The sequence below is a fragment of the Leucopleurus acutus genome (genome assembly GCF_964270905.1).
Source record: "Leucopleurus acutus genome assembly, chromosome: 3".
NCBI lineage: Eukaryota > Metazoa > Chordata > Mammalia > Artiodactyla > Delphinidae > Leucopleurus > Leucopleurus acutus.
In genome coordinates this window covers 128,704,733-128,730,863 of record NC_139145.1, presented here as the reverse complement: position 1 = coordinate 128,730,863, position 26,131 = coordinate 128,704,733, and the positions used below count along the sequence as shown (strand labels likewise).

Sequence of the window (26,131 nt, the reverse complement as noted above, 5' to 3'; positions counted from 1 at the left end):
CCTTGAATGCTCCTATTTGCCTGAGGCATCAAGGGCGGATGCTGCAGCAGCACATCTCCAGTGTCAGAGCCCTCCTCCCTACTGGCCTCATCTCTCTGTGACACCCACAGGTGCCTCGCTCAATTTGGTCTGTTGGCCATTCCCTACACTTTCCTAATGCTTTCCTTCCCCTGGGCCTTGAGTTGTTATTTCTTTTCACTTAGAACACCTTGCCCACTAACCCACTCCCCATTTTGACAACCTGTACATCTTAAATACATGACCCAAATTTAAATACCTTCATGGAGCCTACCTGCTTGCTAAGTGCCACGACTTTCAATCATAGGGCAACAGTCATATACTTCCCTGTAACATAATCTCCTCTGCCAGCCTGCAAGCTCCAGGAGGTCCCAACTATGCGGGAGGCATCTTTGTATTTTGTATCACTCTAATGTCTAGCACAGGGCTCTGAACATAACAAGTGTACAACAAATGGGTAAAATGATTTGGTTAAATGAATATTCATATTAAAAACCATCCATCCATGCAAACACATGCAGTTAGATTCCAAAATGAAAGACACACACATGTGCATGTGATACCACACATTTATTATAATACACACACCAAAAACCAAACCCAAACTTTGACAGTATCCACAGAGTTTTCCACAGTCGTTAAAAGTAGTTAACAGAGATAAGGGATAATTGAAGAAATGTAACATCATAATCTTATAATTTATGTAACAATGTAGTCTGCTCAGTTAAGAATTCTACTCAATTAAGACTGTAAAATGGCAATGTCCCACAGATATTTAAAATTTTACATTTGCATTTATTTGTAATATAGATATAGGTTCTAAAGGATTCATAGAGCTTTATGTCATTAGCCAAATTTTGCAGCTGGCCTTTTGGCCTTTTTATTTGTTAGGTAAGCAAACCCAAAGGCAAGGAAGTCCTGAAAAGTGGGATGAAACTCCAGCAGAAACTCTATGTGACCCACAGAGCTGTTTAATAAAACGATGCCCATCCAATCCTACATCCAGTGATACCCATTCTAATCTGCTGCTGTTCATACGGAGGTTACCTCTGCCAGCTGTGATTTCTTTTCCTGTAACATTCTAGCTCTCCATTCCTATTCATATAATGTAGAATGTGATTCTGTCACATGTTGCTGTTAGTTCACAGGCACAGCAAACATTTTAAAGACTACACGGAGACAAGGAGGGGTTGTACAGTGCAGGGCAGAAAGTATGCAAGAGAAGAAACAAACTCTCCTGTTTTCTCTTCTTTTAGTTTTGCTTCCTTTTGGTCTTTACCCTTCTGGGGTCTTTGGGAATTGTGTGTATGTGTAACAGCATCTACCGTACCTCCTCATTTTAGCACTGGTTGGATTTGAAGAGAAAAACAGGAAAACACTTAAGGAACCCTGAGACTCTCACAGAGAAATAAATTAGAGCTGCTGTTTCTTTTAGCTTTGCTCTCCTGTTCTTTACTATTTATTAAAAAAAAATGAAATCTCCCCTTTTATCAACCCTCAAATTCTCATATTGTAAGCGAGTGAAGTCACTAAAGGCAAATAACCTTACTAATTTGCTGAGTGTGAAGAGAAAAGGCCATGGTACAGATTAATGGATTAGGAGGGAGACACCTACCTCTAGGAGTTTACAGTTGGTAAAAACTCAGCCTTTATTGTACAATAAGTATCACTGTGTGTTACACAATTACTGGGGTACTAATTGCTTACAGTCATACAAGCATAAGCAATCCTTCAAAATCAAGTAAAATAGAACAAGAAAAAAAAACACTGTGGAAAAATTCAGAAATGTCCAAATATTGCTGTTTCTTCTGAAGAGTAGGCAAAACTCTACTGATCAGTAGTTGGGTTCTCCAACAAGAAGATATGACTTTTAGAAAGTAGCAATTTTAAAGAAATGAGAGCTATGCAAAATGAATTTCAGTCCCTCATTATATAGTTGATAAGGTTGAAAAAAAGAATTCCAGGCTGTTAATTAATTCATAATTCTGGAAAATATTTTTCCATGCAGTGAATCTATAACAATAACTATTATACAGTCTCTCTCTTGCGCTCTCTCATTATGAGAGAGACCCTTATCACCACATCTTGCCTGGATAATCTCTGTGCCACCATTTGTTTCCAGTTGCTTCACAAGCCACCCTTAACCCATCCCTGGGTGGTCTAAAATCATTTCGTGTGTGCCAGTGATATGAACATTTACACATCTAACCAATATATATTTAACCAAGATAATCCTTTAAACCATGATATGAGAAAGTGACATTACAACACCACAGACAACTATTTTTTCCATTGATAAATTCACCTCTTTCCCAAAATATACAAAGTTCATTGCAAAACGGCGATAGCAAAGTGTTCATTAAGCCATCAGAACAAATCACCTTGTTTTCAAAATAATAACTTAACCTTAGTTTCAAGTGCATCAATGTATTACCCTAAAGGATTGTCACTTTTAAACAGTTTACACAACAAAAGCGTTGTGAGGAAGTCTTACAAGCAAAACTGGTGCCGGCTACTCAAAAGATCCATTAAAAATTACCATTAGTGATTTTAAATGATAACTGATCAAAAATACACTTAACGTTCACCCTATTAGCTCTTTAGAATAGGAATTTAAGAGTAAATACAGTGTCTTCTGAATATAGTCAACAAGCAACAAAGCCAGAGCCCACAGTTAAAGGTTTCCAGACCTGGCAGAAGGAATCTACTGTACGGCATGGATCTCTGTCCGTGCTCAAAATATCTAACGATATTTTTCATCTATACTGGACTTCTTTGAAGAGTACTCTACTGTTTCACATCCTTCTTTCAATCTAACAAAATGTGTTAAATAAAACCTTTAGATTAGGTTTAAAAGCAGCTGAAAAACTGGCTGCTTTAGGCTCTAATTATCAGAAGACTGTTATCTGGGAGTTTTGGGCTCTCAAATATCAGAAACCCCAATAACTTATCATAAAAATACAAGCTCTTGGTTTTGAAAAATATACAAAATGCACTGCACATGGAAATATCTCTTGATTGTCAAGGAAGACAAGATATCAGTCTTATTCATAGATTTATGCTGTGCTTGAATTTCAGTGATCTTTGTTTTTGCAGATTCCATTTTTCACTGTTTTGGGTAGCCTCTGACCTTTGGTGTAAGCACGGTACCAAAAATGGAGAAAGAGCAGCAGAAAGATGCACCCGTAACTCATAATGATGTACAGAAAGACTGGAAACTGGTACTTGCAATCCTCCATGAAAAAAAACTGGCCTATGTGTATAGTGACAATAACGAACTGGACCTAACAGATGGAAGAATGAAAAGTATTGTTTAGCTACGAAGAGTCACAATGGAGCAATTATTTAATGCATTCTTTGTCTGCTTATGTTTAAACACTCTCCAACCACATCCAGGCTACTGTTGGACAGGGAATTTTATCTTTCAATCTAGCCTCTATGGGAATGACAGTGGGTGGAACAATGTCAAAATGCAGATGGGAATTTGGAACTACTATTCAGTCCTGCCAAAGTGCACAGCTCCAGGGGGAGCTATGTAAATGTCCCTGGAGCAGGGCAGTGCAGCAGCCCTTTCACACTCAGAGAACCATCAGTCTCTGACTTGAGTCCTTGACCGATGAAATGCATACAGGACCACTACCTTATGGCCTAATTTTCTAGGGCAGTTTGATTTCAAACATTCTGTCCTGTTGGTAGACTGGATATTTCCATTGGTGGGGAGGGGAATAAAAACATTCTAATTAGAGGCCCGCTTATTTTGTAGGAGCCAAAGCATTGCTAAGTCCTCATATCTGCCACCGGTCCTCCACCGTCATAGATAAAAAATACATCCTATCTGCCAACTGCAGTAGAGAATCTGCAAGGAGTGAGAGGGCATTGGTGACCCTCCTAGCGATGCCCAAGGGCTCTGTGTTCTAGAACGTTCTACACAGTCTTAAAAGGGACATGTTTTGGGCTAACATCCAGATTTTTTGGATATATTTTTTCTCATGATTAAAAGGCAACATGCGTTCTGTGGAAATTTTGGAAAATAAAAATCTATACAAAAAAATAAATAATGATTACCCACAATCTATCCTGTTATAACCATAGTTAAGATTTTCACATTGTTCCTGTTATAATCATCAGCTTTCCTTGCATTATCTTTTTTTTTTTTTTTTTGTGGTACGTGGGCCTCTCACTGTTGTGGCCTCTCCCATTGCAGAGCACAGGCTCTGGACGGGCAGGCTCAGCGGCCATGGCTCACGGGCCCAGCCGCTCCGCAGCATGTGGGATCTTCCCGGACCGGGGCACGAACCCATGTCCCCTGCACTGGCGGGTGGACTCTCAACCACTGCGCCACCAGGGAAGCCCTCCTTGCATTATCTTAAGGAACTTTTAGAACATTCCTGTGCAGTAGATACAATTATTCCTCTCATTTTGCAGACGAGAAAATGAAACCTTAGAAAGTGTAAGCAGCATCCTCAACATCCTATGCAGGTGTGTTTGTGTAAATATTATCAACATATTTGAAAAAATAATGAACAACATGTATTCTTTTTGCTATGTAAGTATTTTTCCATATTATTAAAAAGTTTCTACAACATTTAAGAGTATGTTAAGTGAAAAAAAAGCCTGATACAAAATTCTATATGCAGGGCTTCCCTGGTGGTGCAGTGGTTAAGAATCTGCCTGCCAACGTAGGGAACAGGGTTCGAGCCCTGGTCTGGGAAGATCCCACATGCCGCGGAGCAACTAAGCCCGTGAGGCACAACTACTGAGCCTGAGCGTCTAGAGCCTGTGCTCCGCAACAAGAGAAGCCACTACAATGAGAAGCCCGCGCACTGCGATGAAGAGAAGCCCCCACTCGCTGCAACTAGAGAAAGCCCGCGCACAGAAACGAAAACCCAACACAGCCAAAAATAAATAAATAAAATTTTTTAAAAATTCTATATGCAGTATAGATGTTCTAATTTCTCTGCAATGAGGACATATTACTTTACAATCATAAAAAATGCTTAAAAAGAAAGGATTTGTGAATAATTTTCATGACTTTGTAATATTCCCAAGCAGGAATTAGAATAATTTACTTCTTCATTTCCTTATGGTTAGTTATTTAGGGTGTTGTCACTTTTGTCAATATGTATATTACACCACCATTCTACACCTTTAATTCCCACAGTACTTTTACTAGCTGGAGGAAAAATAGACTTATAAATGTTAGGACTAGATAGGCAGGCACACAGAAAGGCTCATAATCCTCTCAAAGTTACATTCCCTCAAGGTCATTTAGATCTAGAATATGGTATGTCTAACTTCTTTTTTTTTTTTTTTTTTTTTTTGCGGTACGCAGGCCTCTCACGGTTGTGGCCTCTCCCGTTGTGGAGCACAGGCTCCGGGCGTGCAGGCTCAGCGGCCATGGCTCACGGGCCTAGCCGCTCCGTGGCATGTGGGATCTTCCCGGACCGGGGCACGAACCCGTGTCCCCTGCATCGGCAGGCAGACTCTCAACCACTGCGCCACCAGGGAAGCCCTGGAATGTCTAACTTCTAATTTAATATTATGTATAATGAGGTTCACATAATTTTGAACATAAATATTTTTATTTTATATAAATGCATAAAATAGTATAAAGATACACACGCTAGTTTAATTGTCTGAGCCTCTTGGCTACCAAATAGGCTTTGCTTTCAATGAAGTTCCTGACAAAAGTTCACATAACAAAGAAAGGACAATGATGGGATGCCATAAGAGGGCAGACAATTTATATCCCTGTGTTTTGTAAACTTTGCTCTTTAGTTAGTATCCTCATTCGTAAGGAAGACAAGGGACTCCAGTTTAGTTTCATATCTGGTTTTAAAGAAAATTAATTACTCACAAGCTGTAATGATGTCAAATACTTTTTCCACCACAAATACTTCTGGTAGGCTGGTCCCAATGCACACAGTCCATAGTAGGAATACATGACTACATGTACAGCTGTATTTAGAAAGGCATGGAATGTTCCCAAACCACCTGGAAAAAAATATTGTAAAATAGGGGCACTGTTCCTTAAAATGAGACATATTTTTGTCTGAACTGAAATTTTAGTATAATTATTTCTTTAATTTTATTAGGAAGAAAAATATATATGAAATATCACTATTGTTAAATAGCTATAAAATTAGAGGAAGCTGGATAATACATCCAGTTAGTAAAACTAAAATACAAATCTTGTAAAATAAATTAGCATGACTTTATTCTGTGATATCTTAACCTTAAAACAGTCTTATGATTTGGTTACTTTAACAAACTAAGTTGACTTCTTTTTAAATATAATATATTGCTAAGTAATAGTAATCAAATTCATTTTTAGTGAGAATTAACATATATAAAGCACACAAAGTACACCAATCTTAAGTGTACAACTTGATTTTTTACATATGTATAAACCTGTTACCACCACCAAATTCAAGATACAGAACATTGCTGATGCCACATAAAGTTCCCATGTGCCCCTTCCAAGGACATACTCCTCCCAATGTAACTTTTATTCTGACTTCCATCATCAACTATTAGTTTTGCCTGTTACAAAACTTCATATAAATAGAATTACACAGGATGTATTCTTTGTGGCTACCTTCTTTCAATCAACATACTGTTTTTAAGATTCAACCATGTGATTGCCTTTTTATTGCTGTGTAGTATTACATGATATGAATGCATCACAATGTATCCATCCTCCCATTAAAAGACATTTGAGTTGTCTTCAATTTGGGTTATTATGAATAAAGCCACTAAGAATATTATTTTACATAACATTGTGTGGAATCAAATTAACTTTTTCCATTCTCAATAGTTTTCCATCAATACTTTTAGTGCCACAATATTTTTTTTTTTTTTTTTTTTGCCGTACTGCGTGGCATGCGGAACTTGCCTGACCAAGGATCAAACCCGTTCCCCTGCAGTATGCAGTGGAAGCATGGAGTCTTAACCACTGAACCACCAGGGAAGTCCAAGTGCCACAAAATTTTGGCAGTAAAACCACTGGCTTTCATTACCAAGCTGTGCTAAGTTTGCTTTAATCAATCATTGTTTTTCCAAAATAAACATTTATTAATTGTTAAATCATCTTTCCTTACTGCTTCTATTTGACTATTACCAATTGTGCCTTCCTATCCTGGTTTTCCTCTTCTAATCTCACCACATCTCCTACTGATCACTTTCAATTTAGAATAGAAGAAAAGGACCCTGGGGGGAATATAAGCAAAGATTGTTACAATTGTGTTTAGCTGGATCAGTAGTACAGTGGAAGAGGTAACAGAGTGTTCAGTTGATGGTAGGGAAAAAAACCAAAACTCTTCCCTAGTGTCTCTTTCCTAAGATGCACAGTCTTGAAGAATCTTCATTCTTTATGCACAGCCTGATTCAGCTTAGTAATGTTGACCTAGAATTTAAATTTTTCTCCAAAATATGCTATTTTATTTATTCTAATATTCTTTAATTTCAGAAATTAAGCAAAACCTCACAGATTTGCCTATGTTAGAGGAAGGACTGAATCCATGAACACTATGAGTTATAGAAAGTTTAAAGCAAAATACAAATTTATTACTTCAACCACAATCTTCTAAGGAGAAATGTCATAAAAATTGTTTCATGGAAGAAATAATTATTTTTTAAAAAATCATTCATAATTGCAGCAATGCTAGATTCTTCTAAATACTACCACTGCCAAAGTACACCCTTAAAATACCTGTTTTAAATAATTACTTTTAAGTAGTTTAAATATTCCCCTAAAGTCTCTTTTATGCTATACTGTGCTTCATAAACTTTCCTAAGTAAATCAAATTTCAGCTAATCCTGTAATTATCACAAATTTCGAGTCAGAAGAAACTAAATTAATGAAGCTTATTAACAACCTCCCAGCTTTTATTATTTACATTTGGATTAGTCTTATTTCCCAAAAGAAACTTGAATAAATAAATTAGTATGGTATGAAAACACCTTTTCTAGGCTAATTTAAAAATAGAATAGATTAGGAGTCAAGCTGCTTAACATGGGGACAAGCCAAATACCTCTCAAGTCCATTTGTCTCACCATTACATATACACAGGAAATCTATTTCATGCTTGATAATGAACTACATTAGACTGAGCCTTTCTCACTAAGACACCTCTCCCATTTTTTGGTCAAGGGTTCTATTTTCCACTCAGAAACTTTCACCATTTAAGTGTCCTAAAATGAGGCTCCTAGGGACAGGAATTTAACAAAGCACTAGTGTAGCTAAGAGTGTTCAGTAAGGGTTACCAATCAAAATAAGCTATCAAATCAAATTAACTTGCTTATTTTCTCTAGTAATGATTATTTTCTGATAAGTTATTTTAATGTTTGTTCACAGAACAATCACATTTTAATTAGTAATGCTTTTCATATCTTCTTTGGAAGGCTTTTCTAATAAAGTATTTTCTAAGCTTGTTTTCTTCTTCATAATAGTTCTGAAAAGCAAACATCTCAGGATGAGATGTACCATCACATTTTACTCCTTTGCTTTGGAAAAAAATAAAGGAACCACCTGGGTAATTATCACAACTCTCCATATCTCTGGGAAGGAGTATATACATAATTAATATAAAAACCTGCCTCAGAAATATTTTCATCACGTTCAAAAGAAAAGGTGGATTGCTATTATCCCAGGGAGGAGTACCACAGGCAAACAGGAAATTAAATACTAGATAGAGATCAGCTGTGCTCAAGTTTTCGAAAGGACAGTTTAAACTGGACAGTTTTATTCTAGGAATGAAAGCCAATGCCACACCACACTTCTGGGAATACCTCAGCTCTTGTTGCTGTGCTTGTCACTGAATAGATACCAGGTGTGTTGTACAAGGGTTTACTAGGTTCCACACATGAGACTGAGCAGAAGTGCCAACTCATGGAACATATGAGAGAGAAGAAAACATTATTTTCTACCACTTACATTTTGTAAAGCCGACGGGGAATTGAGGTGTGGACAATGAATCCACTACAAAGTGCTTAATGTACATGGTAACATTGAAAAATTGAGGAATATTATATGTTTAAATGTTCATTATTGAAAGCATTGCTTGTTTTTTAAATGGAAACCAGACTATCAATGGACTCAAAGAGAGAAACTAGAAAAATGCTCAACTCTATTCTTCAAATAAAATTTATTTTTTCCCATTATAGAACCAACAGATATTCAAACTAGAAAAATTAGAAAATGCAGAGATGGATAAAGAAGGAGAGGGAGACCACTTTTGTGTCGATTTCTCTAAATCACTGTTTTTGGGGTATTGTCTTCCTATATATTTTTAATCTATATCTATTTTTCAGTGTTGTAATAGAATAATCTGGTCTCAAGGAAGAAATCTGAATAAGTAAGTTCTAAGAGTGTGAAAACACCTTGTCTAGCATACTTTAAAAACAGAATAGTAAGAATAGCCATCTATTTCTGATAATTTAGGAGCCAAGCTTCTTAACAAAAGTTTGAGCTAAATGTCTTTCAATATCATTTGCATTTCACAATTATAAACACAAGACATCATAACCATTCTATTACTGGATGTTTAGGTATTTTCTAATTTTCACCAAAAAAAATAGTGTTAAGAAATACCACTGTAGAAAGAACTGAGAGGCACAATATACACGTGAGAGAAAATAAAAACACAGAAAGCAAAGAAAAATAATGGAGATTAAATAATATAACTACCTTCAATCTGTAAAATGGACACAGATGAGACTATCTTGTTATAATGTGAGTTAAATTTTTAAATTAACACATATACATTATAAGAAAAACAACTACATTTCCTTTAAAAAAATCCTCAACAGATAAATGCCAATTTGGGGCAAGGAGCTACTTCACATGCTGGAAAATCTGATGCCCTTAGGCCAAGGTAGGGACAGCCCTTCCAGCTCCCCTAGGTTCTGCCATCTTCTTCTAGCCACTGGCTTATCCATGTCCCCTCATGCTCTGAGACATGCAGAATTTTTCCCCATGCCTAGAGAGTCTAAAACTCAAACAAGAGTTCTTCAATTGTGGTTTCTCTTTCCTTTTAGTCTTACCAAGTCAGAATACCCAATAGAGGTGAGCTCTTCACAGAAATGTTAAAGCTTTGTCTAGTATGAGCTGCAGGCTTACATGAAGACTTCTTAAATTGAAGAAACTAGCATACATAAATACCCCAAACAATTTTTGCTAGTAAGACTATATCCTTCAGGATATCACTTATTTAAAAATTTATGATAGGTAAAATTACTTACCTTTCTGTTTTCTCATATTCTAGATGTTCAGAAGCATAAAATCAAAACCAACTAAAGAACCTGTTTGCCAAGCTTTTGAGTTAAACTATTTTTGACCTAAAAAACAATATCAAAACATCCTTTACTATGGTAGGATGTTTAGGGAAGGTGGGAAACTGCAATTTGACACATCTTTACAGAGTTGTTAGGGATTGGGATGTGTATCAGTTTTTGGAAATTTGAAAGCAAAGAAGACATGGAACTTGAGATAAACATTCTAACTTCCTGGAAATACAAGGAATAAGTTATCTAGCTATATTCCTATAAAACCAAGGATTTTGCCATTTTATTTGTTTGTTAATTATTTATTTAAAAATAGTTATGGAACTATATAGGACAAGAATAAAATCCAAACAAAACAACTAAAGGATATGTGTAGAAGACTATACCCAAAGGTCTTACATATTAAAGAGTATTGGGGGGTGGAGGGGTGATCTAGTTAGGAGTCCTATGTTTATGTTTCAGATAATTAATGAAAGTCAGAAGTTTGATCAAAGTGATTCTTTGATGTTTTGAGATTCTTTTAAATCACATTTAAGGACAGAATTTATGCTTATAGCATACAGAAACGTAATCAATTGTAACACATGATCCCAACTCTCCCTTGGCTACCTGCGGCAAATTTGACTCCAAACCACCAGGTCCATGGCATGATGGTATGATGGAAGACATGCAGGAAAGTCACTTGACTATTTTTCTTACGCAGAACAAAAAAGATCTGAAATAATTTAAAGAAAATCAAGTTCATATAAAATCATGCAATAATTTATCTAGTGTTACAAAACTATTGGCAAAGTGCAAACTATTCCACGTTGTAATGTGCTTTGAAAGAGTTGCCTTACAGAATGCCTGTAGAAGCAGCTGATTCTCCAAGAGGCAGCTCAAAAGCTAATAAGTATGAAAGAACTTAGGTACGATGCCTAGTCATGCAAGAATCAATAAAAAGGTGAAAAGATATTGAATGAAGATTTAAAAATCAAAGATATAAAGTGAAGAATATGACCAAAAATTACTGAAAAAATGTTACTGGTTTTAAAAAAAAAACCCACGTGGATTTTGAAATATATGTGGAAGCAGAGAATTTTAAGTCCTAGGACTGAATTTCTACACTGCTCCCTAACTAACACATCCTACCAAGTTAGATAAGGGATTAAGCAAACTAAAAGAGGACTTGTAGCAAATCTGAAGTTAGCAAATTATTATTAAAGAAAGAGGAAAAGGGAAATACTTGAAGAGTTAATTGGGGAAGTAGGGTGGAAAAGAAAGCAAAGCAGCTTAGGAAAAATGAGAAGGGCAACAGAGGCACCATCCAGATTGAATGTATCCAGTGGTTTACAGAAACGACAAACAAAGAGGTAGAAGAGGAAGGCTTTGTGGAGGCGGGGGTTCAAAAACATATTCAAAAGCAGAATTAAATGTTCAAAAATATTCAAAATGCAGAAGACCAGTGATGAGTTAGACTTCTAAGTACAGGACTAAACAGAGTAGCAGAAACAAAAGCGTTCCTAAGAGTAGTTGAGAAATGTGGTTCAGGGAAGAACACAGAGCAGCAAGTTTCCTTATGGAAGCTGAAACTGAAAACATGCAAAGCAGGAACAATGAAGTCAAAATGCTTTTGCTATGCATGTGGAGGAAGGCAACACGGTGCAACAGAAAAAGCCATAAACCAGCAATCTGGGGTCCTAGGTCCTAGTCAGTAGTGGTGTTCCTCTGGACAAGTCTTGTAACTTTCTGGCTTCCATTTCTCTTCAGACTTAGTGCTCCAGGCTAGGTCAGTGGTTCTCAACCCTGTCTGCATATATTACAGTGACCAGGAAGGTCTGTGTTTTGTTTTTAAATAACCATGCCTGGTCTCTAACTCCAGACCATCTGACACCAAATCTCTGGGGGCAGGGCCCAGGTTTTTGTTTTCTAACGCAGTTAGGTCTCCAGCACCACAGCGGCTGAGAACCACTGGACTACAGCAGGGGTTCTTGAAGTGTGGACCCTGGACCAACAGCAATAACAGCACTTGAGAACTTGAGAGAAATGCAAATTCTTGAGCCCCATCGAACACGTACTGAATCAGAAATTCTGCGGGTGGGATCCAAGCACACGTGTTTTTAATGAGTCCTCCAGGTGATTCTAATGCATGCTAACGTTTGAGAACCACTAGATTCTACACTCACTAAATTCTCCTTTCTAATTCTAACATTATGTGTAGCCAGCTGAGAAGGTAAAGCATATTGAAATTTGCTACCAGAAATGTAGTGGTATATATTCTGAAGAGAGAAAACACGTGTCAGTCTTAGGCCCCGAACTGATTCCAGATAAATAAGACCCACATGCCACAAAAACAAAATAAATAGCCAGCTTTCCTTTGTTTCTGGAAATAAAGGTGCATGGCTTTCTCCTCTCATCATGGACCCTAATCCATGGCACTTGCTTCTCCCAGGCCTAGTCACTCAGTCAGAGTTGATACTCAGGAAGGGAGAAGACCAGTAAACATGGACTTCAGAAAGGCAGATGGAAATAGTTTTGATGTTACCCAAATTACTGATATTCCAGGGATAAGCTAACATTCTAGTGTAAGTTTATGAATTTTGAAGCATTTATCTTCTTAAAGGAGTATGGATGACACAGTGCTTTGCTGTAAAGAACCAAAGGCAACATATTCTCTGCTCTTTGCTTCTTGAACTTACTTCACAAAACAACTGTCATCCATCTATATAGAGACACAGCTTTGTAGTATATGTGTTAGTTACATTCTTATCTTAACCAGGTGGTTGATATAGAGGAAAATCTTTTGGCATTTGCAAAAGACTGAAAAATAAGTTTATCCTATTCTCTAAAATAACTGATAATAAAAAGTAAAAGATAATATGAGGTCTGCCTGAGGAACAGAGATAACCAAAGTTATGAGACAACTGTACACTCACAGTTTATTGCTTTCATTGAAACATCAAACATTTACCAAATGTGGTGATTATATACTCACAGTATCTAAGAGCTCAATAAATTTGGAGAAGTAATAAAGCCAGCAGGTGCGTGCCATCTGCAGAAACACACATAGATATGAATTTATTTATTTATTTTTACATGGAAGAAAATTTTATTTTTTCTAATTTTGGCGAAATTCACATTACATGAAATTTACGATCTTAACCATTTTAGAGTGTACAGTTTGGTAGCATTAAGTACATTCACATTCTTGTGCAACCATCACCACCGTCTATCCACAGAACTCTTTTCCTCTTATAGGACTGAGACTCTGTATCCATTAAACAGTAAGTCCCCATTGGTGAATCCAGCCCCTGACAACTACCATTTTACTTCCTATTTCTGAATCTGATTACTCTGTGTACCTCGTATAACAGAATCATACAGTATTTGTTTGCCCCTTTGTACCTAGATTATTTCACTTAGCATAATGTCCTCAAGGCTCAACCACATTGTAGCAGTTGTCAGAATTTCCGTCCTTGTTAAGGCTGAAAAATATTCCATTGTATGTATATACCACTATTTGTTTATCCATTCATCCGCTGATGGACATGTGGGTTGCTTCCATCTTTTGAAGAATGCTGTGAACACTGGCATACAAATCTCTCTTTGAATCCCAGCTTTCAATTCTTCTAGGTATATACCCAGAAGTAGAATTGTTGGATCATATGGTAATTCTGTTTTTTGAAGAACCAGACATAAATTTACTTTTAAATCCAAGAAATTCACAAAGAAAAGCACCAGTTTTCATTTTACAGAAAATTACACACCTGAATTTCTTTGATTTTTTTTCTTGTAATTTTTAGCTTTTTCTCTCAACACATATATTCTGATAATTGAGTCACTTACTCATTCTGATTTCACATTCAGTGTTTACAAATAGAGTCCAAAAAGTTTTAACGTTGATTTTGTGTTACAAGTTTCTCCAAAAAGAAACTTACCCTCAATGCTGTAGGCGAGCGTGAATAGTCAACAATTTCACATCGAAAGGAATAACCTGTACCCCAGCCAGACATCACAAACTGCAAGAGAGCACATGCATATTAAAGAAGGAAATATTTGCTCAACGGCTACAATGAAGGTAGTTTTGAGTATGTCTCTTCATTACATTCTCAGCTGAGTCAGCAGTCAGTGCAGAAGGAAAGGCGGGCTAGAACAATTACAAACCAGGAACTCGCTTGATATCAAAGCATCAAGAGTTTTCAAACCGATTCACTTTGTGACAAAGCAGAAACTAACACACCATTGTAAAGCAATTATACTCCAATAAAGATGTTAAAAAAAGAGTTTTCAAAATTTTAAAGTCACATTTATATAAACTGTATACTAACTAAAATAAATACCTATTTCTTGGAATGATTATTCTAATATAGTGGAGAACAAAATACTAGGAATGTTTTGTTGGAACAGCAAATACTGGTAAGTGCTTGACCTTGTGTACATCTCTATGTGCTTGTGCATATGTCTGTGTACTCTCAAAGGGGTGACTAAGTCTGAAATCAGTCTTTTCTGATAATTTCTAGCCTTTGCAATTAGTCAACAAATAAATGAGCAAAGCAGCTTTCTCAATGTACTCATCCAACGGCTGCATCAACTGGGTTTTTCCTATCTCGGCTAGTGGATGTAATGTGAAGTGATAGTCCATAGCTTTTAAATCAAGATCGACCAAATACAAGACTCACGTATTAATTTTGCTTTGGATTCACATGACAAGTAAGAGATGAAAATACTAACAAGAAAGTGCAGTCTGGCAAGCCTTAATTCCAACACACCCACGAAGTGACCTTAGGCTAGTGGTGAGAAGAAAAAGCCTATTGTTGATAAATCTGGACCTTAACTCAAAGATTACATTGACATTCTTTCAGTCTGACGGTGGGAAGGTCTCCTTTTAAAACAGTACCTGAAAATGAAAAACTAAGGGTTCTAGTTTAAAATTAACATTTATATTAAATGGCTGGCTTAATTTACTGTTCTGACAATATGACCAGTTCTTCTCTGGAGTCCTATTCTCACGAATGCCAACATCTTCCCTAGGATGTCTTCTTTCTCAGCATAAGGATTATATCATTTTCTATTACATTACAAGTTTGTACTTTTAATTACTGTTAAAGCTGAAATGACAACTTTACAGTAAATTAACTTCTAAAGGCAAAAGTTTATGAGGCATAATCAGAATGACACTTTAATGGTAAAAAGAAAAGAAATGAAGGAGAAAGAAAAACTACTTACACTGTGGTATTTAAAAACACTATCCTTTTTGATTGATACTAGCTCCTAGCTTGATTTGTAATATAAATTAATCACACTATTAACTTGGTAAATTATGAAATCTTGAGAATTAAGATTCAGAAAAGTATAAGACATATATCATGGGTGAGAAAAGTATCTTACAAAAACAAGTCAATGAATTTTCTCAAAGGAACAAGGGAATGTGGTACAGAACTAGTTAAATCTGTTTTACAAAATCCTGATCTGTCAGTGAGCATCTTCCTATTCTTTTGCACTTGGACTCACTTCTGACTGATGCAAGTAACACTCTAAGTCCACCCACTCAGATGGGGATGACTGATTCCCCATGCTACCCTATGCCAAACAAGTGCTGCACCAAATAGGAGAAGCTGTGGGATGTAGCCTTCTTCAGGGTCTTCACTGGTCTCTCTTTATTTCTTGACTGGAGCCAAGTAACTAGCACACTCAAACCATCACTATAAAATGAGGCACGTGGGTTCCTTTAGTCTGATGTACTTCCTCTCACCTTATTCATATTTGCCCTAACATCCCTAGTAGAGGGGTTCACTCTGTAGAGCAAATGTAATTGTGCCCCACCCAATAAACCATGCGTTTGAATGTGTCCTGGAGGTGATGTGCTGCTCAGCTGTCAAAAGTCTCTGTTTAAATAGAAAGTAGAACTTAATGCTTTCCTGATATTAAGTTTAAGAACATTCCAAAAGCCTGCAGAGCTTTTGACATATATGTCTATATTTTAGGCTTTCACAAAGGAAGAGTAATAATTTATATTTGGCAGGTAAAAAACCCCAAAACTGCATATAAGTTACTCTAGTATTACTGGTTAATGGGAGATAGAAACTCTCAGATTCAGATATTCTCAAACCTGTTATGTTGTAATTGCTAAAACAGAAACCAAAACTTACTGGTTATAACTGGATTCCTTGCAGAGAAATATATTTGGGGACATCACATTCAATGGTACAACCAGACACAGAGCATAAAGGGATCTGAGAGACAAGGTCAATCCTGACTCTATAAAATGAGAGAAGTGAGGCCCAGAGTATTTAAATGACTAGTTCAAAATCAGGTAGCTAGTTAGTAGTGCAACTGGGACTAACTAGTCCCTGGTCTCCTGGCTTCCAGGTCTGTTCTTAGCACTGTCCTATAGTAGGCAATATCCTATCTCTGATAACTTGCCCAAAGCATGTATTTTTTCTGCTCCCTAGCTCTATTCTATTACTCCTTCCCTTTCAGTTGCTTATGCTCCAGAAAGGAGAGTAAGGTGACCTGTGAGTTAATTTTGGAAATAAAGTAGAAGGCAGCAAAGGAAGTCCAGACTTCAGGAAGGCCGTGAGAAATGAGGCCAGAGCAGATTTAAGGTGATCTGATCAGGTGGATCCGTGGCAGGAATCAGGTTGGAAGGATGCATGTGCAGAGGCCATGGTGTCTAGAGAGGCTGGAGAGGTCATGCGAGGCCCTCCTGGGACCCAGCTGTGAGGAAGCATAGGCTATGCCGCAGAGGAAGTAAGTAAGGAGAATAGGATGAGGAAGCCAGCCAGCATTGGAAGAGAAGCAAGAAATCCCAGAAAAGCAGGTAAGGGAGGGTGGCTGAGACTTGTAATCAGCAGGGGGGAAAGAGAGAGCATACATGAGTCTGCTTTTGGGTCCTAGAAGTTCTCCACCTCTCTTATTGACAGTTAAGGGACAGCTTCCCTCACCTACTGCTTTGTATGAGTCTAAGTTCTCTGTCCCCAACGAAGCCCAGCTAAATCAAACCAAACAGTCTACCACCTAACAGGTCATCAGGGCATGCAGAACCCAAAGCTGCTACCATGATGATGTCAACTCATTAGAGTCAGGATGAGCTCTAATGTCAGACCGACCTGGATTCAAATATCAGTCCTCCACTTACCACCTACAGTACTTTGGGTAAGTTATCTAATTTCTCCAACTCTGAGTTTCCTTAAAATTTAACATGTATGGACTTATTCAATCATCTTTTATGGCTAACTGCGTGCAAGTCCCTGGACTTAATTCTTCTCACCACCTGTGAGGCAGACTATACTGAGATCCTCTAAGGAGTTCAATATCTGGTCTATATATAACAATTTTTTGACAAACATCTACTCTAGTGAGCTAAGTTTCTGAAATTTCTTAAATCTTGGAGAGTTACCCTTACAGTCATAACAAGAAACATCATGACAGACAAACATAAAGACTCAGGCAAAATTCTCCCATTAGGAATACTGAAGACACTTGCCTCATAACACATATACACAGAAAAGAGTACTATGAAAAAATTGTACGTTATCATCGCTTTCTTGAGTTCAAAGGGCTTTCGATTCTCCATGAGCTTTGGTCCCAGGGATGTGACAAAATAGACATAGAGTCCAAGGATGACAGTTTGTGGCAGAGGCGAGGACATGAGGAGCCAGTCTTCAACTCTTGGATCTAAGAGAAAAACAAGGTGTAAGTGCACATCCATTTAGCCAAGAGATAACTGACAGTAACCAGCATTTAAGTGAGCACCTAGATCCTAACGCTGACGGTGGACTATTTGGTCAGTGATCACTGCTATTTTTAGGATGTGCCAAGGGAAATCACCAGGGATTGTGAGGAGCTCGAAACAGTGAGGCTCAAAGGGCAAAAGGAGGTAGTGGTTACCAGAACCCAGGAGAGAGCCATATGGAGGAGCCCCTCTGGTGAGGAGCTGTGACCTTCAGTTGAGGGATTCAGCCAGCACGGCAATCCTGCAAATAAGGGGCCACGGAAATCAATACCCCAGCCTCAGCCTCCTCCCTCTCTCTCCAGTCCCCGAACTCAACCAGAAACCAGAGGGCAGGGGAGCAAGCCCATGGATGTAGTTCATCCTGGTCATTCTACCAGGGGTACACAGTTGAATCTGAAGAACAGAATATACCCAGCAAACTTTTTTGTTTGTTTGTTTTTTGTGTGTGTTTTTTTTTTGCGATACGTGGGCCTCTCACTGTTGTGGCCTCTCCCGTTGCAGAGCACAGGCTCCGGACGCGCAGGCTCAGCGGCCATGGCTCACGGGCCCAGCCGCTCCGCGGCATGTGGGAGCTTCCCGGACCGGGGCACAAATCCGTGTCCCCTGCATTGGCAAGCGGACTCTCAACCACTGCGCCACCAGGGAAGCCCCCAGCAAACTTTTATCATCTGTCTATAACCACCAGTAACATGTTAGAGTTTCTCCATCCAGACATGCTTTTATATATATAAATATGTTTGGTTTTGCTTTTTCTTAACTTTCTTCTTTCCCCAAGGAAACTGGGGGAAAGTTTTCTGTATACTGTATCATACAATTGAAAGGGGATTTAGCATCATTTAAGGTGTCCAAAATGTGGGCTAATCAATCTGATATTTTAAACAAAAACAAACAAAAAAGTACTAGCCTCACAACCATGTAAAAAAGAAATTCACATGGTCCCTGCTAGTTCCAGGTCATGAGAATTAGATCAATTAAAACTTGCAACTCAAGATGAAATGTGATTAATTCTATAATCTTAAGTAGTTCGGGTATAATTTTACTAAATTCCCTCATGAAGCCAGAATATTGTAAAGGAAAATATGTATGGACAAGTTTCCAAATACATCTGACTCAAAATTGAGTCTTGACTAACCTTAGGTTGCTAAGTACCATCATTCTTGTTAATTGGGAAAAAGGGTGGGGGGAATACAGCCCTTGCCCACTGAAACTGCTAATGATGTGGCCAATTACCCAAAAAACGTTGCATATCCCTTCAAGTCTGACTTCCTACCCAATGCAAAAATTTCTTCAATAGACTCCACACCTGATGACTCACTTGGCCTCAATTTTATTGCTGGAAAGTTCACATTTGATACTCAGATATACCAGGGCATGGCTGTAGCTATTAAAGGTGATTTATTCTATACTCAAATGTGCTTCCCTCAAAAATACTGACAGATGCCCTACCTCGAAATAATACATAAGCCAAAAGTCAGCTCTAGGAGGGACCCCAAGATATTTAGGAATTTAATGTACGATAAAGAAAGCCTCATAAGCAAGCAGGAAGGGAGAGACGATTCAGTAAATAGGAAAACTGACTACCTAGGAGAAAAATGAGTTTGTGCCTTACCTTGTATCCTATCCAAGCATGTCCCAAACTATGCAACATAAGAAAGCTATTTAAAGTCTTTCCACAAAAAGTGGGGAAAGGCTACTAGAAATGCTAGGTTAAACAAACAAGTGCCTTTCTGCATGATTTCTTAGTGCTTCATGTTTGTTGTGAATTGCCAAGATGAGAATGGTGGTATGCAGCATTCCCCAAACTTACTTGGCCATGTAGCCCTGTTTTTCTGTAGAATACTATTTAACACCTTGTGGAACTAACATTCTGTGGAGCACCGTTTAGGAAAGATAGCCCTTTGCCAAAATAAATTTATAAATGACGGATTTTTTCCATCAGTGGGTAATCCAAACCTTAAATATATGAACATCATAAACCATATTAATAGGTCAAGTTTTCATCGCCAATGAAATAAAGACTTAAAACCAATACTAAAAGAAGGCTTCTGGAAGAATGTTAACATTATCACCTTCAGATGGGGACAATATGGGTGATTTTTATTTTTTTCTTTTTCTTTATAAGGAATTTTAAATGTTTCTGTTATTAATGGACATCACAGGCATGATGGAAAACTAGTTTTTTGGGCTTTTGTTTTCGTCAGCAAAGGAATTCCTGAATCAGAAATATTTTATTGTACTCTTTCATTAGCTCAGTGGTGGCAGGGGAGGGGGGAAGGGGTGGTACGTGGGTATCAAATGACATCATATTTCTGTTCTTCTGCTGGTAGCAGTAGGAGAAACAAAAAGCCAGGAAACGCATGCTGGGCTGGCTCATTTTATTTAAAAATGATTTAAATAAATCATTTTTCCTGTAATTTAACATTTTAAGCACACACCTTTTTTTAAGAATCCTGAGTGTGACTTTCCAGTTCTACAGATTTTAAAAAAAATCTTATCTTTTAGGAAAAGCTAGCTAATTTAATTTCATATTATTTTCAAAGCAAATAACAGAACAAAACACCAAGCTTTTTCATCCTATTTCAGTCTGCGCTCTGATCCTGGCTCTCACATAACTGACTTGTTATGTGACCTGAGGCCACCGACTTAACTTCTCTGTGCTTAGTTTCCTCGTCTGTGAATTGGGCATAAAACAGCAGGTAGCTCAGAGAGGATTTAGTGAGTTATTTTGAGTAAAGAGCTTGGCACAACCTCAAATTGCTCAGTAAGTACGGCTACTATTATTTCAGCAGATCTCAGTTTTGTCAGCACAGCAGAATCACCTCTGGAATATTTATAAACCAGATAGCAAAAAAAAAAAAAAAAAAAAAAAAAGACTCGGCATGGGTCCCAGGCATCTGTATGTTGAAAAAAGCTGCCAAGGTGACCGTGATGAACCATCAACGTTATAAACCAGGGCTTCAGTGCTTCCTTCACCTACACTGAGGTCCTCAGTACTCCTCATTAGGTGCTCTGCAATCATCTTTTATGTGATTTCCCTGCCTCCTGACCCAATCTGCTATGTCTTGTCTCTATACAACTGCCAAATTCACTTTCTAGAAGTAAAGCTTTGCTCAGATTATTCCTCTGCTTAAATTAGCTCTCCCTGCTGAGCGAATAAAATTCAAAGTCCTAATATGTCCACGACTTTGATGACTGCTCACTGTTCCTGCCTTCTCTCTTGGCAACAGTGATACCTTTCTGAATAGGGAGCCCACTTCTATGTGAGGCAGGAGGTTCCCGGTGATGAGACGTCTACAAGCCAGGTGTGGCTGGTGACTCCATAAGGGGGTTGTAGAGGGGGCTGCTCGACAATGTTTAAAGTTAATTCTGCCTCAGTCTGTGATCCCACAAATTACAAAAGGATCAGGGGTCAAGTGAGCTCTGTTTTCCCTAGAGAGGGAGGGAGAGTTTCATGTACCTTGCATTTAGCATCGGAGTTGGGCTTAAGTGTTATGAGCAGAACCAAGATAAAGGCAGAGGATGGGAGGGCAGGCTGTCTGAGAGCCCATGACCCAGTGATTACCAGAGTTCTAACTTATTACTAGCCTGATAATGCTTTTCTAAGAGCGTTCTAAAGAGAGAGAGTAGAGGAGAGTACAAGGGCCACATACATAGAATATTAATGAACTTTTCCACCAACTACTTTTAAGAGTGTGTTCACTTCTTAAGTAGCATGTACTAGCTCAAAGAGTACACCCTTTTAAAGGTATAAGCACCAATAAGATGAAGAAGCTGGAAGGAAAAGCAAACATGTACCTCTCATACTTTGTGAAGTACTAAAGGTTCAGAGTGGCAGCAAATCTTACTCATTGTCTTCTTGCAAAAAAATCACAACTATGTCTGAAAAGTCATCATCATTATTATCCAAATGCAAGGAAAGTTGCTTTTCAAACATTAAAAATGTTATAGGGCTTCCCTGGTGGTGCAGTGGTTGAGAGTCCACCTGCCGATGCAGGAGACACGGGTTCGTGCCCCGGTCTGGAAGATCCCACATACCGCGGAGCGGCTGGGCCTGTGAGCTATGGCTGCTGAGCCTGCGCGTCCAGAGCCTGTGCTCTGCAATGGGAGAGGCCACAACAGTGAGAGGCCTGTGTACCACACACACACACACAAAAATGTTATAGCATTGTTTCAAGGTTTGACATCTCATATCTAAGAATCACAATAAACCCTCTTATGGCTTAAGTATTAATTAAACTGTTTTTAAATTCTGTAGCTGTGGAATTTTCCACATGAAATAACTATGCATGACCCTCACTTCTCTAGCAATCAGAAAACCAATGAATATCATTAAGTTTTCCAAAGTCTACTCAGGATTAGGGCCAAAGCCAAGAATACGCTTGAAATTCTTGGCACTTGATCATGGGCTCAGACCTTCAGAGGGTAGGCAAAGTAAAACTGGACTAAGATGGCCAGAAATGATTCCTAATGGCTCTCAGAGATCGATACCACACTAAGCAGAAGCAAAAAAACCTCTCCAGTTACACGCGATAGTGTTCTCATAAAGTTATAAATCTCAACACAAAACATTTTAACCCTTCTGGATTTTGACAGGAAAAGAAAATGTGGAGAAACTTTTAAAAAAAATGATATGCTATATTAAAAGTGTTTGAAGATGGAAATGCTCTATCAGTCATCAACCACCACCACCGGTTGTGTAGGGATATTTCCCAAACAACAGAGCATTTTCATGCATATTGTCTGATAGCTGGTGGATACCATTCTCATCTCTGTTTTGCTAACAAAGAAACTGAAACCCACAGACAATAAATACTTTGTTCAAGATCACCTAGCTGGTTCACAGTAGTGTCAGAACTTAAATCTAGGTTTTCTCACTACACACCCCTACCCTTCCTCTTCTCTCAAGACTTTAAATTAGCTTAGCTTCAGATAGGTATCATCACCTGCCTCTTTCTCTCCTCCTCCCTGCACTGTTTGCAACACTGCTTCCAGGGTTCTCCTTGCCTCTCCCTACCCACCTCCACCCCTTTGTCGTTCCTTTTTCTGACCTAATATTACTGGGCTTTCCAGTGTAAGTATTCCTAATAAAAATAAAGTGTTGACCCATGAATAAAAGTGGAAGTGGAATTCAGAAGTAGTTCATCTTAAAACATTTTATCCTTCTAGCACTATATAGATACTCATCATCTATATAGTGTTAGGATATGGATTACCCGAATCTCTTGGGTTCCTGCCATTGGGATAGTTAATAGCAAGAGTTGGATAGTAAGGGATCTATTCTTCCAAACAGGTCTATTTTAAAAAATGTACCCAAATCTACTTGGTTTTCAAGGTTAAATCGTGAGAGTTCAGGTAGCAAGTTACACCTCTACTTTGAAAAGAAATTAAAATATTCATATTTTTTAAAATAAATAAATAAAAATAAAAACCATTAGAACACAACAAAAAAATTAGTTTTTAAATTACTGAATTTATGAGAACTACTGTAAACCTTCAGAGAAAGATGACCTCTAAAGAAACCTACAATTCTCTGCACCATAATAAGTTGAAAAACTAAGAAAAAAAAAGAGAAAATATAAAAATCCCTTAACTCTCCATTCACCAGAGTGACGCTTCTTTATTTATGGGGTCTCTTTCAGGTCCTTGGCATTCTTCAGGGGCAAAACTGTTAGGACCTTTTTCAGTGAAATAAGATTAGTCTTCAGTAGTCTACTGAGAAAGACAGCAATCATGAAACAGTGTATCTTTCCTGAAATCAGTGTAAATTGGAATGTAGGTATCAAGAGGTGACACTTTTCCCCCTGGATTTGGTGAACATGTGATTTCTAATTGATGGGTAAGAACTAATCTGACATGGTGATGGTGGTGAATATGTGGAAAGTAATTCAAATGTGAAATGTCAGAATACTAATCCTAATCAGGAAACATAGGTTCTAATCTTTTCTGCTAACAACTGACCATGACGTTGGGAAGGTCACATCTCTGGGCCTCAGTTCCTCCAACTCTAACATGAGGAGGTAGCTTTCATGATACCTAAGTCCATCTCAGCTCTAAAATGTGCTGATTCCTGTCTATTTAAAAAAAAAATTACCTTTGTTATATTATTAACACATTTTGTAGTAGTTATAAAAGCAACATACATTTGTGTGGTTTAAAAACATCTAGACAGACATAGATAAGGAAATAGAAATTACCCATAATCCTACCACACAGAGATAACTGCTAACCCTCACAAAAAAAATACATGTGGTGTTTCATAAGCTGCTTTCATTTAATGTATTTTAAACTTCTTGCTATGGCATTAAATGTTCTTCAACAACATTGATTTTTACTTTTCTAATGGGCAAGGGGAGAATTACTCTGGTCCTTCTAGAATTACTCAGGGGTTACCTTAGGAAACGCTCCCCATCCTTTCTGATACGCCCCTGGGGGCTGCGGCCCTTCCCACTCAAGAGTCATCCTGGACAGAGCCATTGTTGGCAGTAACTGTTATTTCCCTTAGGAGCATTAGGGCAGAATCAAGCCTAAGAGCCCTGTGCCTCCAAAATCACTTCTAATGGCTACTGAGTTGGAATGCACCATCATTTATTAAACAGTTCCCTTCCTTGGATATTAAAGCTATCTTCACTATTATAAACATCGTAATGAACATCATCTGTGTACCTCTATCTTTGTACATATCTTCAGTGAAATCTTTGACACTTCATTTAACTAGTAATAAAAATCAATATGTGGGGTGTCAGTGAGGTAGTGTTAAGTTGCAAAGTCTCTCATCTGTTTCAATGAAATCCTATTAAATATGGGAATCTGACAGGAAAAAGAAGGATGAGCCATAGTTAAGAAATTTGGTTACTTACCAGCATCTTTGATCCAATTACCATAAAGATGCACGGTCCTCGATGTAAGATCACTGAAGGCCATTTTCCACAGGATTTACTCGCCCTTACAATGGGTTCTTCAGTAAAACAAAAAAGAGATGTGTTTATGATCTATGGATGCAAAATAAAGCCAAGTTTCTACTAATACAATATTAAAAATGTTAAAAATTTAATAGGAATAACTGGCAAAACAACAAACTTACTGAGGGTAAATGCATTAGTGAACCACATTAAACCCTGATGCAGTTGCAAACATTTAAGACTTTTCATCATAAGGACAATGCTTAATTCACTCAAAAAGCTGATGTTCTATGTACGAGATGCAAAAGGAGTAGGTGATTCTAAGAACTGTCATAGGAGCATCTATCTCCCTTTACGGAAACAATATAGGTCAGGAATGGACTGTACCTCCCATGGCAATGTTGAAGTAAAAACCCAGAAGAAAGTCAAGATGACAAACTTTCAGAAAAGATACTCTGATCCAGACTTTTTTTTTTTTTTTTTTTTTTTTTTTTTTTTTGCGGTACGCGGACCTCTCACTGTTGCGGCTTCTCCCGTTGCGGAGCACAGGCTCCGAACGTGCAGGTTCAGCGGCCATGGCTCACGGGCCCAGCTGCTCAGCGGCATGTGGGATCTTCCTGGACCGGGGCACGGGCCCGCGTCCCCTGCATCGGCAGGCGGACTCTCAACCACTGCGCCACCAGGGAAGACCTGATCCAGACTTCTAGCTGACCTTCAGGCGTAAGAAGATCTTCTATATTCAAGTGTTTATAATTTAATTGAAATAGAGGTAGAGAGAGGGAGGAAAAGATCTACAAGAGCCAAGGAGAAGTTGCCTAGTTTATCTGGACTGATGACAAAAACAGCTGGAAAAAGAAGTCTTTTGAAAAAGAAGGCCAATGAGGGAAAACTAGCTCTATCATGTATTAAAAGATATTCTAAATATTCAGTAATTAAAACAGTGTGACACTAGCACATGAAGAGGCAAACCAATGGAATAGAACAGAACATCCAGAAACACACCAAAAACTTTGGGGATTTTAGTACCATATTTCATAAATTCTAAGACATACACTTTCCCAAATTTTAACATCTCTGAAAACAGCACACACCTTACAAAGGAATGGTGCATCATAAAATGAATAGTAGGTTTGATTTCAAGTCATATGGTGGGAAGATGAAAAGTTCTAGAGATAGCTGGTGGTGACGGTTGCACAAAAATGCAAATATACTTAAT

The 26,131-nt window shown here is 38.0% G+C and overlaps 1 protein-coding gene across 1 annotated transcript; it reads right to left on the bottom strand.

Moving 5' to 3' along the window:
* Nucleotides 1–612: 612 nt before the first annotated feature.
* On the bottom strand, nucleotides 613–24,948 carry ELOVL7 (ELOVL fatty acid elongase 7). The gene is made up of 7 exons (XM_082835910.1): nucleotides 24,874–24,948; nucleotides 17,768–17,958; nucleotides 14,220–14,300; nucleotides 13,277–13,333; nucleotides 10,912–11,017; nucleotides 5,876–6,012; nucleotides 613–3,302 (listed from the first exon to the last, which is right to left on the bottom strand). Exons 1-7 carry the CDS (start codon nucleotides 24,935–24,937, stop codon nucleotides 3,093–3,095), a joined length of 846 nt encoding a protein of 281 aa, XP_082692036.1. The 5' UTR covers nucleotides 24,938–24,948; the 3' UTR covers nucleotides 613–3,092.
* Nucleotides 24,949–26,131: the final 1,183 nt, after the last annotated feature.

Excerpts from the sequence above, each read along its gene's own strand:
- ELOVL7 (XM_082835910.1), bottom strand. The coding sequence starts at position 24,937 with ATGGCCTTCAGTGATCTTACATCGAGGACCGTGCATCTTTATGGTAAT. Across the intron at positions 14,301-17,767 it reads CTGTGTATATGTGTTATGAG|TTTGTGATGTCTGGCTGGGG; the intron begins GCAAGTGTCTTC and ends GCTCTCTTGCAG. Across the intron at positions 13,334-14,219 it reads GCTCGCCTACAGCATTGAGG|ATGGCACGCACCTGCTGGCT; the intron begins GTAAGTTTCTTT and ends GTGTTTCTGCAG.